This window comes from Rhea americana, unplaced genomic scaffold (assembly GCF_003343005.1).
Source record: "Rhea americana isolate MKP2758 unplaced genomic scaffold, rheAme1 scaffold_97, whole genome shotgun sequence".
Lineage (NCBI taxonomy): Eukaryota > Metazoa > Chordata > Aves > Rheiformes > Rheidae > Rhea > Rhea americana.
The window spans coordinates 2,486,779-2,505,642 of record NW_028187166.1 but is presented as its reverse complement, the minus strand read 5'-3'; the positions used below and the strand labels follow the sequence as shown (position 1 = coordinate 2,505,642).

General features: G+C 43.4%; 1 protein-coding gene across 8 annotated transcripts in view; it reads right to left on the bottom strand.

Annotated features, from left to right (window-relative positions):
- The window catches only part of RAPGEF1 (Rap guanine nucleotide exchange factor 1), a 52,801-nt gene that overhangs the window by 17,258 nt on the left and 16,679 nt on the right, over positions 1-18,864 (bottom strand). For 3 of the 8 annotated variants that reach the window (XM_085325330.1, XM_085325332.1, XM_085325335.1), the window contains exons 8-10: positions 17,997-18,512; positions 11,011-11,213; positions 8,111-8,269 (exon numbers count right to left, since the gene is read on the bottom strand). In XM_085325330.1, coding sequence (XP_085181456.1) covers positions 8,111-8,269; positions 11,011-11,213; positions 17,997-18,512 — 878 coding nt within the window. The remainder of the gene's footprint in view (positions 1-8,110; positions 8,270-11,010; positions 11,214-17,996; positions 18,513-18,864) is intronic. The other 5 variants (XM_085325334.1, XM_085325336.1, XM_085325338.1 and 2 more) reach the window with 2 other exon arrangements.

Genomic DNA, 18,864 nt, shown 5'->3' with positions numbered 1-18,864 from the left:
AAAAAAAAGACAACAACAATCCTAAACCTACTGGAGAGAAGTTTATTTTAAAACTTGTAGAGCTCAAGCACTAGTGAGCGCTGTGTCGTGGCTGAGCAGACTGAAGAATCACCTAATCTAGAAAAGTGCTCCTGTGAAGCTGCCGCGGTTGCTCCTTTGAGTGATCTGCCGTAGCACAGTGCATTAGAGAGATCTCAAGAAGCACAGRCACAACTTGCTCAGACTGGGCTGTAAAGTGACGTTGCTGCAATGTTAAAAGAAGAAAGGGACACAAAAGCATGAATCTGAAAATTCAGGCCGTATTTTTTCAGGAGAAATGGGCAGGTGATAAAGAGCAAAGCTGACTCCACCACCTGAACCTGGACGACAGCACCATTTTGGTAGTGGTTGTTTTTTTTTTTTCTCCTCCACCTTGGAAAGACAGAAGCACACAACTGCTTAAAAACCTAAACAGAGAACTCCTTCGGGCAAAAAAGCGCTTCCACTCCAAGCTGGAAAGGAAACATAAAGATCAAAGGCTAGACTTTACCTTCCACCACCTTAATCCTTGAGTGGCTCCCCTCCGCTGAGCATGGAGTCCAGCAACACTCTACGTCTATTCCTGGGGCCCAAAACAAATCGCAGGACATAATACAGAAGAGCAGAGGGAGGTGCTCTGGGAAGAGAGCTTAAAAGACTACTGAAAAATAATTAGGATGCAAATCCCTGCCACATGCCTGTGGCAAAGAGGAGTCTGGCTCCAGGACGGGCTCCTCTCCCTTCCTGCCCATTTCTTTACAGATGAGCAGCCCTGGCTCTGGGGACGCTGGCAGCTTTCGGTGCTGCCTCCATAACAATGATGGGTCTAATCTCCGCATTTACTTTCTGTCTGGATAAATGCTCTGCATTTATTCATTTTCACTTGCGTGGCACAAAACACTAAATCCCTCGTAAGACTCTGGGCTCATGACATCATCTTGGCTCAGCAGATTCATTGTGCCTGCCCCGTCTCCCTGGTATTTCATGATCTCACCAGTGCTACTAGGCCACCTAATGCCCYGTGTCGTAGGCTAGTCTCCAAATAGGAACAGGAGCAAAGCAGACAGAGAACGTGTCCCCCTGCCAACCACTCCTCCTGCCACGGCTCTCAAGAAGGCACTTGACACACTGTTGTCCCAACGAGATCTTCTGCTCCAGCAAAAGGGAATYATTTTCTCAAATATCACCTAGGTCTCAGCTTCGCTACAGCTATCTGTATCTGTATGAGACAGAAGGCATGTGCTGCCCTTCACTTTGTAGCTGATGAGCATCTTCCACTGTGGAGTCCCAAAGGTTTGTCTTCTGACTTGCTAAACCCAGAGAAAAAGACATTTTTTTTTGGGGGTGGGGGAAGGAAATTAGTGGCCTCAATCCAGTCACTTTTGGACAGCCAGCCACACAGCAAAGCTTTCACACTGCTTAACAGCTCTGGCAAGGTTAGTTCAGGCCAAACTGAGGCCCTGAGGCTCGGCAGCTGACACACTGCACAGTACAGAGCCTGCTGGCTGAGCTCACAGCTCCGGGAGACGAATTACTGGTTATGAGGAAGGAAAATTTGCATAGCTTCTGCCTTAGATGGTTTAAGAGACATTAACCCCAATTCAAAGGCAATTTAGACCTAAATATACCTTAGTACTGCATCAATTTGGAAAGTCTGAACATGGATGAATTGCAATTGACAATCTCTATATATCCTTATCTCCTCAGTCTCATCATTATGCCTTTCAAAATAACACCTTGGAGTGAGACATGCAGAAAATGCCAATTTAAGGGCCAGCCACCAAAGAAAATGCATCAGTTCTCATTACATGGTCCACAAGCAATCATTTAATGATACAAATATGCTCTCAGTATGCTGTTAACACAGGGAAGCAGTGCAGAGCAGTTTTTGGTGCACTGGCATTAGCCAGGCTGCTCCCACTTCCAATTTTTTGTGATGCTGCATCTTGTAGAAAGTGAGCCAGGAATAGCCCTCCTTCCCCCAGCAGCTCAGCAGGCCAGCAAGCAGCTCTGGAATTCCAGCTATGCAGTCACGCTGGGACAAGAGCCAAGAATGAAGCATACTTTTAAAGGGGAAAAAACACCCTGCGGTTGAGATGATGTCCATATGGCACTCATTCCTCTTGCTCCCAGTCCAATTCGGCCCAGCCCAGCCAGCAGCTGCAGCAGGAATTGCTACAGCGGCTTCCACAGGGCTGGGGTGTCACAGATTTTTTTAGAAGTCCTCTTGTCCTTTAAAAGCCACATTTATTTTGGGAGGGGAAAGTCCATTCAACAGAACTATCACAAACAACCAACTCTTCCCCTTCCCCTCAGACAAAAATCACAGTTTATCTTGGAAACTAATCAGTGCTTGTTTTTCTCTGCTTCTAAGAAGTTTCTTGCAGGGTCAGTAAGGCTTTAGTTATGGTTCCACTGACATACTCCACGGCTTTGTTTATTTGTACATAAAGTACTTCAAAATAATCTTTGGGAAAAGTAGAAAGCAGGGTGCAGTGAGATCCTTTCCAAACTTGCACCGTGCTGTCAGGCTCCCAACACTGCATGGTCTCCCAACACCAGTAAAGGAAGCACCAGCATGCTGCAGCCTTGCTGTTCCCTGCAACAAAGCTTCAGCAGGAGGCTTATTAGTGCGTATCACATGGTCAGGTAAGAATGGCTAACCGTACTCAAACCCTGTTTGGAGATAACCAGCTTGGAGTTTGTGTGGCTCTGACCTACAATGGCAAATGGCCAAGGGGGAGAGAAGAGAGAGAAAAAGAGCAATCCCTCTTCTCTCACCAATAAAGTGATTTTTCTTCTTCTTTTTTTTTTTTTTTTTTTTTTTTAAACAGCTGCCACTCCAGAACTACTTCCACAAAATGCGTTCGGAGCTAAGAGCAATTTCTCCTCTTCTAGGAGCAGCAGGAAGCTAGCTTGTCCAGACCTGAACGTTTATCAGACAAGCTAACCACTGTGACAGAGAGGTCCTCCAGAGATGGTATCCTCTAACATTTTCAATTTGTTGCCTTTGATTTCTTTGCTATGGTCAATCTTTTAGAACAGCTTTCCATCATTAACAGTGGTGCTCAGGAAGTCCCAAAGGTCAATGACATTATGAACGTTTATTTGGATTAGATGGCAGGAGATAAGCACTGTAATAGAAAACTTATTTCAAGAGTGGCTTTCTCTACATTCACTAGGCATGACTGACCACAAGTAACAGGGAGTTCACAGGCGCATAGTCACTGACTGTGAGCAACAGTAGTAGCCTCCATCCTAAATTCAGCCTTTGAATTCAATTAAATGGCTGTCAGAGCATTCGCAGCATCAGCAGACATAGACAGTCTTCACCTTTTAAGCACAGCCTTCTCAGTTACCCTACTGACTTATTTTGTCAAATTTATCTGCAATTCCACCAGACACTCCCAGATCAGATAGAGCATCAGACTTCTAAAACATGAAGCTGTCAGAGAAAAGAATCAATCTTTTAGATCTCCTGGTAATGCTATTGAGAGACAAGGGCAATGAGCCAGAACTGGATGCCCAAATTCAAACAGATGAGAACGATGTTCGTAAAATACTGGGCGTTGTACAAAGCTGCTACACCCTAAGAATATAATTACATAGACAACTTTTGGAAAACACTTCCTATCTCATGACACAATGCTGGGCTTCCAGGTACTTTTGCTAATGAGGAAGGAAGTGCTCCTACAATGAATGACTGGAAACACAACCTGCCCACAGAATGGCTTCAAGTGCTGCCACAGGAAAAGCAGTAATTCCTCATGCTTCAATGTTTCTCAGCAAGTCTCTGACCTGGCTGCACAGCTGACCTCACTATTTTTAAATGCTGGTTAGCATAGCAATGGATACAGCTTTTCTGTTCCCTTGGCCAAGAGTCTCCTGCCTTAACTGCAAGAGAAAAAACCCAAATCCAAACTTCTTAACTGAGAGGATTTCTGGTATGTCTTTGTGAAGCAAAGCGGTGATAAGACTCATCTGGCAGTCTRTCATGCATTTCTCTCCTTTGAAACTACTTGGAGAATTCAATTGCATCACAAGTGTAGCATTAATTCCTGTTTATTTTGTAAATAATACCACCATACTTAGCAAATTGATCTTTAAAATGTAGAGCTTGGAGACAAAGCAGGACTCCTAAAAGGTCAGTCACATGAAAAAAAAAATGGAGTGTGGCCTATGAAGTAAATAGGAGAACTGCTTAGAGAGATCTGCAGAGACTGACAGTGCTTCAACTGCAGGAAAAATTCAAGCTACTGGAGGAAATGGTTTCCAGAAGCAGGATTTGGTGATGCCAGCATCAAGAGCACTATTAATACCACCATTCAGGCCTGCTGCAGTACTGGAAATAAACACAGAAGTAGGAGGAACACCAAATGGCAAACGCAAACAATACTTGCAACTCAACAGCTGATCAAACCTCCTCCTTTCCCCTGACTCCAAATTAATGAGCCGAAACCTGTTTAGGACAGAAATGAACTAACATAGCATGATCTCAGTCCCTGTTTGATAGCAGTTCCCATTATCGGAGCACTATATGATTCAAARTAATTCCCAGTCTCTGCTCAGGGCCAGTCCGCAGAGCATGCTGCAGACTCAAGCTGAGCTCCGTAAACAGAAGTGAGGCGGGAAAATATGCAAAGCACATGTCTCAGCTGTGTGTGCCTTCAAACACTTCGCTGACCCTCCTTTTCCTGAGCATACGCTAACACACTGACAAGAAAAAAAAAAACAGTTGCTAAGAATTTCTGTGCACTCGCTCAATTTGCTAAAGAACGCTGCGAACAAGCGACAACAGAAGCCCTGAACTAGAGTTTTCACAAGGAAATGGCTTGTGCCTTCTGCTGGAACAGGARAGCCAGTTTGGTTTCTGGAAAATTACTGGTAATGTTTGTGAATTAAAAAGAAAACAAAAGACCAGACAACACAGAGGTAAGTGAAGGATACAGCCAGATTCCCACTGGTGGTACGTACAAGCCTTGGGGAAACGAGGCCTTGAAGTGCCAGCCCATGCTGCAGACAGGACCCTTGCTGGCACAGAGGCTGGATGCSAATCAGACTCAGTGAAAAACAGACTCAACTTGCCAAACCTATGAGGTTTGATCCAGCTGCTCAAGATCTGCCTCTATCCAGTAAAAGCTATTACCTCTGACACAATATCCTGCATAGCAGGGGAAAAGTGTGATTAGTGGGTCGACAGAGCAGTGGCAGCTTCTGGACTGCAGCAGTGTCTGCAGCTCTGAAGAGAAAGCAAAAGGTCAAGGTTCTGGGGGAAAAAAAAACACATACATTGCAAATTAAAAGGGAAAAGAGCAAAGATGCTCTGAACTCCATCTCATTTTTGCTTCAAAGCACTGGCACTGAAACCAGTATTTTAAAACCCCATAAACCAGTAGTAAGGAGCTATTCCTCCACGTGAAGTATAGACATAATGATCTAACAACGCAGGAGATGGTACAGACTCGGCTTTCCTGCTGCCTTCACACGACCAGATTGGTAGGGGAATAGCTGTTCCCTCCGGGACTGCCTCCTGCTGCCCCCCGCCAGGCCAGGCTCCAGGGAAGCAACCAGCCCAGGGCACTTGCTGGAAACAGGCTACGCTGGGTGAATCCGCAGCGCGTTGCTCACGCAGAGCTAATGGACAGCCATTTCATTTCTTTATTAGCTTTGACTTCCTGGTATTGATTTAAGGAGGCTTTTGCTTCACACACAGAATGGATAGAGATTAATGTAGGAGATGTACCATTTTAGGAGATTTGATAATCACCATTGATTATTTGGGTACACAGGAGGGCTGCTCCTCAGCTGACTGCTACGCGAAAGGTTTGCTGTCCCTAGCATTAACTCCCTTGCTGGCACTGGTAGAAAGCCAAAGCTTTATCTTTTCACAGGTTTATTGTACCAGAATGCTCATTTGAATGGATTTTCTGTGTTGAGAAAGGAAAAAAAAAAAAAAAAATGAAGCCATGAGATTGGCAGGAAAGCAGAATATAGCAATGCRCTTAAAGCGTAACTGGTGCAGTCCGCGGCGTTCCTCGAGCAGACACTCGCTCTCCCTAGCTAATGCTCAGGAGCAGATTGCACGAAAGGTTCTCACCCTTCTTAGCCTCGAGATGTAGGGTGTCACCCTGGGAAGGATCCAAACCTTGACAGCTGCTTCACATTGCTGTCTTATTAGGGATAGGGAAAAGGGGATAAAGCACGGTTATGGTATTATGTGGGTCAGCTATGAAGCATGTAAGGGCATTGGTATTTTGCGGCTTACAGACAAAGAGACAGTGTCAAACTGAAAATCTCATTTCTGTCTGTGAAAAAATGGACCAGCTAAAGTCACGAGCAACTACAGAGATTACCATAATTTAAAGGCATTAACGGAAAAATTGCCATTTTTAATTCAGTTTATTTCCTTAGTGCATTTGACAGTACACTGCCTAGTCATTTTCATTGTTCCTCATGCTCTAGTCATTTATTTCCCCTCACCAAACCCTTGCAAAAATGAGTAAGGATTTTATAATTAAGTTTTAGCATTTCATATAATAATATATTAAAAATAATGTAATTCAAAGCAAGATGAGAACAGGTCAGAGCAGTTAAGCATGCAGTAAGCCTTTAAATCCAACCAAAACACTTTTTAAAGTAAAAGTGCTCACATATTTTTAAATCATTATAATATCATATTTATAGCGTTTTGTTTAAAACAAAAACAGTGAAGTGGTTTTTACCTGCTACGATCTGGTCTTACAGTTCTGTGCTTTGCTTGTAAGGGTCACTATCACAGAGCTGCATAATTCAGAATTTTTGAATTATTTTATTTTTTTTGCAACTTGTTTACCACAAATTTGGGCAAGTCCACTAACATTTCCACACCTCAGCCTTTCTGTCTGTGCGACAAAATTATTATACTGCTCTTAGTCATTCATTTGAACCCAAAAGCTTTAATTCACTGCTTGTGAAGTAACACTGCTTGTAAAGTACTTGAACATTTTCTTCTTCAGACCCAGGGCATAACATTATTGTCACTAATTTTTAGAGAATTAAGTGTTGAAATGGGAAGATAGCAGTGACACAGTGGGAGAAAACAGTTTTCAAATATTCARTATTAAACTAATTTAACATTTGAATTTGCCAGAGTCTTGTCTGATAATTTCTTCTCCAGAAGTAGTCTAATTTACTAAACGTTCAGGTCACTGTTAAAGAAATAGCCTATTCTCAGTTGTCAGCATGCAGGCTATAAGAGCATAACCATACAGTTTTACATGTGCACGAGCTCCATATTGATGAGCTACTGGAATCCCTCGGTTAGATTTGATTTCATTACATTAACACTTTATCATTACTACCATTTAATTTAAGCTGCTGCTGACCAATTTAAGCAGTGCTCTAAGATTATTCTTATTTTGATTTAAAGCATTCTCAGCTTCTCCTGTGGTTCTCTCTTCAGATCACCCAGAAGCGCCATACAGGAAAAAACCTCCAGCTCATTCATCAGGAAATCACACAAGCTTATTGAGCTTGTTTGGGACTACAGAGATGCGAAGAGAAGCAGACAAGCAAACATGAGATGAAAGAGCTGTCAGAGGCCACTTCCTAGGAGAAAATCGAGGAGTTACGTGCTGTAGCTGCTGTTCCACGCATTTGCCTAAATCCGTGTGTTGCCRAGATAGCATCTCATCGTTTCTCCAAAGGCCAGATCCACACAGCAGCATTTAATTGACTCATCCACATCACTGACATTACGCGATTGAAGAAAAAGACTCTGCAGTTCCAACGTGCACTTTTGGGCATATGCTGGTCAGAGGACCGTGTCTTTAGCACACAGGCCAGATGTCCTTTTCCAGTCCTTCACCAGAAACGTCAATACAGATATGGATATAAAGTAGCGAAAGCTATACCTTCCCTGCATCCTAGGTCATTCAGTAGGATTTACTCACATTTTTTCTCACCTGGTTTATTGTTACAACATGACTTCAAAAGCCCGTAAGATAACTTTCACGTTTACCTGGACCTGAGAGAACAAGCACAGAACTTGCACACAAGCGTTTCACTAGCACAAATGCACACACGGGTTACAGAAGTGCGGAGAGCAACTCACCGAATGCACAGGAAAGGAGCTGTGCCGGTTGAGAAAGGAGTTAGAGACTGACATAGTGAGGCCCTGAGTGGCACCGGTGTCCTCGGGGGTGAAGGGCACTTTAGTTTGCTGGACACAGTAGGAGACAGAAGGGAAAGAAGAGGCAGCATAGGAGGCCTGCTAAACAGGGGAAAGAAAGCAAGAGACAGAAGAAACAAAGAAAGAAAGCACAGAAAAGACTATGAATAAAGGGTAAGAAACGCTAACTGTAAAACAATGCATATAATGGCTCGCTAAGCAAACAGCTATTCATACAGTTCGTTAGAGCCAGACACACCAATATGTTCTTCTTGAGCTCAGGAGGCATGACAAAAATCACAGTTCAAGTCGTCTTTGTTTCACAAATCCCTTAAAAATAACTCCCACCACCCCCCTTGCAGTCCATCCTGGACAGCTGCTTTGGTGAGAGGCAAGCTGTTCCTCACGGCCCCTTTTCCCTGTGGCATGGGGGGAGATGCCCAAAGCAGGAGCTGCTGCCCAGCAGGGAACTGGCTCTTGTACACTCTTGTTTTATTTTTATAATTTTTTTAGCAACCTTTAGACTGGAAACTGAGGTCTTTTCGGTGTGATCTAGGGGACTTCACAGGTACTCCTGAAATACAGGATAACTGCAATATCCATCACTTTTTCATGGTTTCACTCCAATCCAAAATTATATATCATTTGCACAAGAGGGAGATGTTATACTGTAAGTAATAAATACTTGTTATACTGTAAGTAATAAATACTATTAAGAATTTTCTCCTGATGCACACTACAGTAAGGAGTCTGAGGGAAGCTGGGCTACATTTAGGCTTTCTCAGCACTGATTTGTTGAGTATGATGTACAAACGCTTCATACCTAAGATCTGAAGTTCACTAGAAAGGCCTTTTAAATTATTATTTTATACAGASGAGTCCATTCAGCACAACCTGCCTACTGCTCGAAGGGCAGCTGATATCCATGTGATTTGCTTTTTCAGATCCTCTGAGGGCAGCCAAAGCCGAGGAATAATAGAGTCTGGCAGATTTTACAGGGCTTGCAGAAGGAGCCGAGCGTTGTCTGCTTGCACTGCTTCCCCTACAGAGAGGGGAAGGTATGTGTGGAAGGCTGCACTCTGGGAAACCTTCGCTTCAGGGGAACTGCAAGCAACACCTTGATGGTATCAGCTTATGAGAAGACAAGAATGCCTAGCAGGCAAAACAGTGACATCTTGACTGCCTGGATAATGATTAAAGGACAGGAAAGAAATGCTTTGCTTCAGCTGAGAAATTCAGAAAAGCAGGAGAATTTCTCCCTAGAACAATGACGACTACGGTATTACATAATTCTTGTGACCTGTCTTGAAATCTACCGTTTCCATACTCTCTCTCCTGGTAATGCAGAGCAAGTCACCATCACAGCCTSTTACTAGAATACAGTCAAACTCTAGGAGGTAGGGCAAGGGATTACAAGCAATGTCACAGTCCACGGATCACACTGAAAATGGGACCGGAGACTCCGGAAAGCTGCCTGATCCTTTGCAGTGGAGTCCTGTAGACTCTTTAATGCCCTTGCAAAGCAGGTGGGACACGGGCATTTAAGGTCTCAACACACAAAGCAGTAATGGATAATACTCAGATCAGCTTAGCCGGAAACAATACTACAGCTTTCTAGGATTCCTACCTGTGTCACAGGAATGCAGTTACGTGAATCCTGAAATTAGAGCTCTCAGTTGCTTTCCCCACTTGATTAAAAGTAACAGCATTGGACAGTCAAACTTTAGCACAGATAAAACTTGAAGAAATATTGCAACAGTCACTCCTGTGAGGATAAAATCATGGCTCTGTTCCCAATATTTCCTCTTAATCTATTAAAGCCATGGCCAATGTAAGTTAGTTCAGCCCAAAAGATTAATTTTTTTTGAAATAAAGTAAAAAAGATAATAGGAAGAATAAAATAAACAAAAGCCCCAAGATGAAAGTTAAAAAAAAGGGGGGGATTACCCTTATAAAGAAATAGTACCAAAAAGCTCCATTTTAGTTGGAAATCAAACTTCTGTTGCTATCATTGAAGCCAGGATTTCATCCACCATGTGGAAAGTGGCATTTGCCATAATGCCAAATCCATATACACTTGTGAATGCACAGCTTCATATAGCTGCAGTCTGACAGGGCCAGAAGAAAACTAYGAATTTCCATTTTCAGAAGGCAATTAGCATTCTCATCAAATGCACGAGAACAGCTACGAACTGATGCAAAGCCTTGGGACATGCAATAGCAGAGCTTCTGCTGGGATGGCCTGCCAGCTCCCATTGCCACAAAACTGCGAAAGAGAGGTAAAATCCTGAATATCATAATGGGACTAATGTGGAGAAAACATGCATAAGCTAAATAATGGCCATACCAAAGTTCTGTGGCTCTGGGGAAGCCTGAGCCAGATCGGCAGCAATTATGTTTAAAAGGTTAATGTCAATGACATCTTTGACAACAGTTTCAAAACAATTTTGGAAAAAACAGTGCAGCAATCTCTAGAAAATTCTGTTGCCCAGAGTGTCAAAATCTTCAAAGCATTTGTYATTATACGAGCCAGCAGTCTGGCACGGTTTCAACCACACCATGTGGAAGACTTGTGTTTCACTTTTAAGGTATTTATGGGACTTTCAGAGCTCGTGGGGAACAGTCTGCACGTGGAGTTTGAAAGGAACACAGGAGCTCAAAAGTAGACAATGCAAAATGCCTCAAAACATGTTAACAAGATGACAAGCAGCACAATGCAGATGATACCAGTGGAAGATCCTCCCATAASAGCAGCCCGTCAGAAACCCAAGTAGTAAGACAGAGCTGTTTCAGAGGGGGGATCGCGCACCCTGCCTGCGCAGGGCCCYGCAAACACCACTCACCAGCTGCCGCTGTTTTGGTGGGAGAGCAGGAGGAGGTGCCAGATCTTGCGAGGGGTCTAAGCTGATAAAGGAGTCATTGAAGCCATAGACTTCCATGAGGTGCTTGTTCTTCTGCTGGTAAATGTGCTCGTTCTGAGGCGTCTGGTAGAACATGGATGGCTGCGGCTCCGAGTAGTCTTCCACAAACTGCATATACGCCATCACTGTAACACACACACACAAAAAAAAACCTCACTCATTGCTCCTAGCCTGCAAGCTACGGCTTTTGCTGCAACAAGCAGACAGAATACCCATTCCCAAAATAACCAAGAGTAAGGCCATGCTATCCTTCTCATCATGCTTTGCTCCAGGGCCAGGAGCAGCAAGGCACCTCTGCTCTGCTCACAGGTAATTCACACAGTAAGTCTCCATTCATCTCGGAGGAAAGAATCTACAAATATCTCTTCCTGCAAGTCAGAGCACAATAAAGTAATCACAGACCACAAACAGAYATTTGGCAACAGTTTTGTTTAAACCAGTAAGGTCTCCAAAAGCTTTTTTGAGAAGCTTGATCCACTGACTCTTAGCCCAAATCCCTTCCTCACAATAACTCACAGCAATTTTGAAAATATTTCTCAACAGCTAATGCCCAAACCCTCCCATCAAAAGAAACAGAGTAATTTCACTTTGCTTTCTAGGAAGGGCAAGTTACCTTGCACAAAGATGCAACCTTGACAACAAATATAATTCTCAAACCTATAATAATTCTCATACTTGTAGTCAGCAAGATTGCTAGAATGAGAGGGCTTACAATCTTTTTCTTGTTAGAAAACACCTACCTGTGAGATTGAGTTCACCTCTCCCACAGCTATTTTGTGCTGCTACCAAAGCTGGCACACGGGCCTTGCTTTTTAAAAGTGCCACCGACCAACCATGCAACCTACCTCATTGACTCAAATCTAATTGCAGCTAAACATCCCCTTTTAAACCATCTTAGCATCTCTAATTCTGCAATGGAATCCAACTGATTCAAAGGCATTTCTGAAATGCAGTATAAAATGGTATTTCTGAGATGCAGTATAAAATGAGATCAAATCTCAGTGGACCTTTACATCTGTGTAATACCCTCCAAGAATCAATGAAAAAAAAAAGACGACACAAGTCTGCCTATGTAGCTCTGACAGAGGACTAGACACTGTCATGGTATTTTAGTGTGGGAGGGGAAGAAAGCACCCAGTAGTCATAGAAAGACTACAAAACCCCAGAATGATTAAAAGATCAGAAATACACCTAATAAAGAGAAAATAAATAAATAAATCTTATCTGTATATCCAAGAACAGAAGCAAGAAATGTATTTAAGTGTCATAAAAAGGAACAACTAGGGCCCTTTTGCAAATAGGCCGTCATGCACAAGGTATTCTGTGATCATTCCTCCCCTCCTCTTGTTAAACATGCAGTTGTCAGTTTTTGTAAATCTGGTCATTAGGTGGCAATTGTTCAGCTTCTACCAGCATTTTAGTTGTACAGCTGAAATGAATGGATGACTTCAGTGAAAGCTATAAATAAATGCTCACAATGCAGTATTTGCACATCATGAAGCTGGTTCCCACACTAGCTGCAAGCCAAAGCGCTCTGTTCACCTGCCAATAGAGATCTACAGGCCAGCCAGCTTCAACAGGATGCAGCCGTGCAAATGTGTCGGCAAGGAGTTGATTTGCACCTGTCTTTTGCACCTTTTTTTCAGATTTCCTCTAATATTTTAAACTCCGTGTAGAAATGGAGCTAACACAGCTGCCCCTTCCCACAGAATTATATCCCTCCTTCAAAAAATAGAATCAAAAAAAGAAAAAAGAGGAAAGAAAAAAGAGGAAATAAAGAAAAAAGCACCATGGCAATCAGACTGCAGGAAACCTCAGCTGATACATTGCAATCCCAAGTGGTAACACCTGCTTTTCCCATCCTGTGACCCCGCTCAGTGCTGCCAGTGGACAACCTGTTCACATCCTGCTGTACTGTCAGCTCCTGCTGAAATCCTGACCTTCAGTACCCCCTGCTAGGCAAGCCTGGCTCCTCTTCCTCCCTCAGCAGCCCTTCTGGGTTCCCAGCACCCCTTCAAAGATATAACTCATCATCCTTGCTGCTTTAGACCTTTTATTCCTGAAAGGAGATGTGTTAAGCTGCATGCACATGTGTGTATTTATATCTGCTGCTCACTTGCTGGGGTAGGCACTCGCATTAAAGTGAAGATCAAATTCACTCCCTCTCAAGCAGTCATGTTAATTTTAACCTAAGTCCTAGCAGTGAAAAGGAGTGTGTTCTGACAATATTTTCCTACTTGAAATCAAGGTGGAGGAGTTTCAGTGTAGAACATACAGAATYGGTCAAATAACAAGTCTTTTTAAACATCAGCAATACAGTTGACTCAGCTACTCCCATTAATACTTGTGCCCTGCAATATGCCTTGATATCACAAAATATCTTTAGAGGACAAGCTCCAAAGAAAGCTTATGAAAGATAYCTCTCTAGCAGCAAAAGTGAACTGAGGATCAATACTCATTGGAATGTATGGAGGACAAGAGTTTGAGACCACAGCCTGAGCTCTGATCGACTGACCAGGACAGAAGCCAAGAAGCTGGGCCTGGGAATCTCGGCACCATGCAGCAAACACTGCGAAATTCAGACAAACCCTTCACGTGGAGTTACCTACAAAAACAGTGCTACAAGTAACATTCAGATCTTAAGATGACACCCAGGATCAATATCTGTGAGCTCCTGGGTTCATAAGTCTGCACAAGACTATAAACTTGGGAAGCAYTGGTGAAAAAGGTAACGCATTAGACACTTGGGTAAAATTAAATTATTGTAACTGAAAGTAGTAAGCCTGAACACTGTTGAGAGCCTTCACTCAATCTGCAAGAAAATAATGAAGAGCTCTTTTATCTCAGCTCCTCATGACGCTAATGCATCTCATTGCCATGGCAGCTCTTTGCCTCACTTGTCAGAACTAGTCCAGGGCAGGTGAGCATGTCTCTGCTTCTGCTTTGTCCTCCTCTGTGTTTTTAAGTAAAAAAACAGTTGGTGTGGTGAAATATAATCCTGTCTCAGAAGTAGAGATTGCAGAGCACAGATTAAAATGCGCATAATTTAAATACTCTCAGTCTTGAACAGGAGAGTGAGGGAACAGAAGCAGCCCCGCGATGGCGGTTTGCACAGGGTCTTCTTTCTCCCTGCCCCCTCTACACCCTCCCCTCTCTGCTGTGGCTTTTAACAAGGCAGAAATTCAAAAAGCAGATGGGAAATTACATCACCAGCTCAGATCAGGCTGCACACCCTGCAGCAGCTCTGTACACAGAGGGAAGGACGGGGGCTGGAGCCTCTTCTGCRGCGAGCAGCCAGGGTGGCACGTCGTAGTCCCAAGACAGTGCCTTGGGAGAGAAGGGTGGAGTGAGAGAAACCTTGCCCACCAGAACATCATGCTCGACTTGTGTCAGCAATGAATCAAGACAGAAAATATTTGGAAAAAAAAAAAAAATCTCAGCCGGTAACTAGGAACACCTTCCCAGCAATCTGCTAACAGTGTCTTGGCTGTCATTTCTAAAAGAGCTAAATCTGTTCAGGGATTTCTAGCTTACAGCAGCTATGCCCACATGGTAAAAATCACAGGTATTGCTCACACTGCAACAGAGGCACATGAGTCAACTAGCAGCGCAGCAGCGAGCTCTGCAACCAGGGAGGATGGATGCTGTCCTGAAAGCAGCATCTGGCTGGGGGAGAGGAGAGAAAGGTGAAAGACAGCAAGCAACTTCTGGTCAGGAAAAGACACTCTCAGACCAGTGGTTCTTGAGGTTCGCAAGGAGTTCCTAGAAGATTATCAGCAATAAAGCACATCCGCAATATCAGTAAGGCGTGATAAGGAAAACCCACTGACTCCTGGCACGGTGTCACCAACTTGAGTTACACCTACCCCGGCACAGGGGCAACGGGTTCATGCATATAGAAAAGAGCCAAAATAATGGCAAATATCAAGCTATACCACGTGCCAACTTACAAGGTCAAATAAGCCAGTCTTTGCCATCACCTCTGGGCTGAGAGGTGTTCTTCAAAAGAGCTTGTATTAYATCCTGGCTAAGACCAGACTGCCCTCAGCATGGTTCCTCCAGTTAAATACCAGCTGCTTCCAGGGCACCTGGATGCATTTTGTTCCCATTGACAGGGAGAGAAACATGAATAAATGCCTTGCYACTAGTTTGCAAGCTGCCTGAGGGGGAAGGATTTTGCTATTTCAGACCATGGGTTCTTCATGGCAGAATCTGTTCCATGTCTGTGTCTTGGACAGCAGGAGCACGATGTTTGCACCCAAGTAGAAGTCTGGAACAACTTGCCATTAGCACAGTAACATGTACTCTCACAGCACTGTAAAATAATAACTCATGCCAGACTAGGAGGTTTATCACTTCCCTGTTTGAATTATACAGAAGATGATTCTTGGAGGTCTCTCTGAGCACAGCTCACAGTAATGCACATGGTTAAGTCAGGCAGAATTTTATATACATTATTAACAAAAGCACCGTGTAAGTCTCCACTGCAACATTTCCTGCCAACTAGCCAACTACCAAAAGATGACCCACAACAAAGGGACCACAATCAAGTCCTGTCTGTGAGAGTTCTAGATATTTTAAATAATTTCATGTATCTCATCAGGATCTGATGAGTTTGCTGGGGTTACAGAAGCAAGGATATGGAAGCAACACTGCCTCATCTATGKGATTACAAAAGGGTATCTACATGCATCAGCCTCTAGACCAAAAAAAATTCCTGAGTGCTATTGTACAGCCTGTGTAACGTTCTACTGYCCTTCTTGAGCTGAAAATAAAAGCAAAACTAAAAACTACAGATCTGTGCTGTGATATATTGTGGAGTAAAGACAATCTAAAACAAGTTCCTAGTGTCACAYGAATGCAATTAAAAACTCTGCAGCAGTCAGGTATTAGTCCAACTACTACTACAAGCTTTGCACCAAAGACTCTTTATCAAATTGTCAGAGCTGACAACACATTAGAGAACAGCTTTGACCCTCCCTAACGATGCAACCTGATCAATACTCTGAGAGCTCCTGATAGTGCTGGGTGACAGATGACAGTTAACTCTATTTTAACATCAAAGAAAACTGACATGCAAGACCTGGCTATTGGGGCTACAAGTGTAGACAGGCAACAAAGGAGAAGATAACTTAAAATTGTTTTTAAGTAACTCCTTGACTTCACAAAACATCTCATATGATAACAGAAAACAAAGACACAGGGCTTAAAGAGAAAAGTAAACACCCATGTCTCTCAAGCGTGGATGGATTGTAAAACTGCCCCTTACCCAAGGTTCATCCAGGCATCTCCACTTCCTAAAGCTCTAAAGCTTTCTATGTGTATGGAGCAGCATCTCCTTGAATCCACCCTGGTTTATATGGTGTAAAAGTACYTGGATAGCACTCATTAAAAAGATGCAGAGTCCACAGATGCTACAAAAGGGAGGATCTGTATATCACGTACCCCTTCTGCTAGTGCTACACACAGGTATTTAGAACCACAGAAGTCACAACAACCAACCCTCACGATAGACTGTACCACCTTCACTGTCTCTCTGTTGTCGAAGACCAACATTTAGCTCCTTCCTAAGCTTTATTGTTTTAATATAAATGTATTCAATATAAATGTATTTGCTTTAATTACCTTTTAATTATTTGCTTGTTTACTTACTAGAGAGAGAGAAAAGTGATTTCTTGTATATGGGGACTCCAAACTACAGGAGAATCACTTTCAGGTGGGTCAGGCCTTGTAGTCTGATTAAAATTCTGGAGGTTTACAATTGTGGTCTGGCCACCAAGGCATGGTATTTGCTAGTGGAAATGCTTTTAGTGGATGCCCTTTTAAAAAGTGAATGGCACAGGAAATTACCATAGGAATAGGCAGAATACTGGCTTTGTAGCATGACACACTGATCTCACTTCCAGTTTTCTCCCTGCGAAAAGACTACAAACTGCAAAAAATGAGTCACAAGGCCAACTCAGCACTTTTCAAATCAGCTCTTCACATCGGCTGCAAGTCATACAATTTAACGTTGTTGATCTAGATCTTGAATACGCTGCCTCCTCATGCACTGTTCAACTGTAAAATTAGTCAATGACTGGTAAATTAACATTTGCTGGATCTCACTGTACAGTCCACCATCTTCCTTGACAGATCACTATGATTGCTTTTTCGGCAAAAGGATTCTCATATTTTAAGCCACAAATATTAAAGAAATCAGAGTAAGATCATGAGCTCAAGTTGCTCTGGTGTGCCAGGAATCTGGCTGGGGATRGAGAGTCTTTGCATTTAGAGGCTGCTCATTTTAACGATGTGAGAAATTCTTAGGCATAAAACGGAAATGAGATCCCAGAGCAAAACAGCAGTAGCGGACACTAGGCTAATAGCGTTGTCTTGCACAACCATGTGGGTGACTTTGTTCCAACTGCCAAATAACTGCACTGGCAACGCTCAGTTTTGGGCAGAAAAGCAGCCTTTTCTCTGAGCTCTTGGAGAGCACTCAAGTCTTTTCTGCAGTGGGAAAACATTCATAAAGCAGGGGCAGGAGGAAAGAACAGACATAAAAAGAGAGGATAAACCAGGAAGATTTGGAAGGCACAGTGCCCCAAAATTTCACACTTAGGCAAAGAGAAGTAAGCTGTTCTCACTACAATAATGTAGGCGCTGCATGTTGCCAGTTCCCTGGGACCGGACCATTCCAGGCTCCCACAGTTACTCACTGCCCAGAGGACTGACACTTCCCTTCCATGCCTTYGACACTGACCGTGAGTGATTTTGAACCCAAGTGAGCAAGGGCATTACCCTGGGGTCATCATTATTTAGTGGTCACCAGAAGCATGACAACTGCAAGGAAAGCAAAAAGTAACCCTCTCCCTCACCCCCCCCCCCCCCAAAAAAAAACCCCACCAACACAAACACTTGCTTACTGTGTTTGTTCTTCTTCTCTGGCAAAGGTGGTGGCTTCTCTGGGTCATTGGTAGAATCTGGAGCAGCAAAGTTAGTAATGAATTCAGCTGGTGCTGAAGAGTTTCCTTGCTGGAAGGGCAAAACAGCAGCAAACGGTGTGAAGGGTACTGACGGGACAGACCCTGCATTCTGCAAATCATCTTCTGAGATGTTATCGTACTGTGAAGGGTGCCTCTCGTATGAGACCTTGCAGCCTGAGTTATCTGAAGTCTGAGAGGTTGCGCTTCTCCTCTTCTTTTCTGGTAAAGCTGGAGGAGTCTCTGTTGGCTGCGCTGCTCCCGTCAGGCTGCAAAACTCCAGCGGAGGAGAGCTGCCCTGCGGGAGCTGGAAAGCATGTCCATGAAAAGGGGAGCCAGACTCGCCCAAGGACTCTGGCAATGGGCTGAGGATACTTGGCATCTGCTGAGGTATCTGATCAGCATTTGAGAGGTCCTGCTGCAGAAATTCATAGTCCGGATCATAGTGATCTGATTGATCTGGTTAAACAGAGAGGACAGGGGAACCATGCATTAGTTTCTCTCTCCCACTCTTCAGCCTTCTCAGTTCTGCCCCTCCCACACCATCAGTTAATTTCCAGTTATTTAATCAGTTAATTTAATTAGAGTGGCATTTCCTTGCAGCAGAGATCAACTTGCTACACCTTTTGGAAAGAAACCCAAACCATATCTTTAATTCTTTACATTAATAAACAAACAACAAGAATTCAAGTCATTGGAGAGGTTACTATACTTTGTATTTATATTTTTGTTTCCCAGGACCTAGAAATAACATTTCTTCAGTCTAACAGGACTGACATGTTCTACTGATGTCTATAGACAAGGCTGAAAC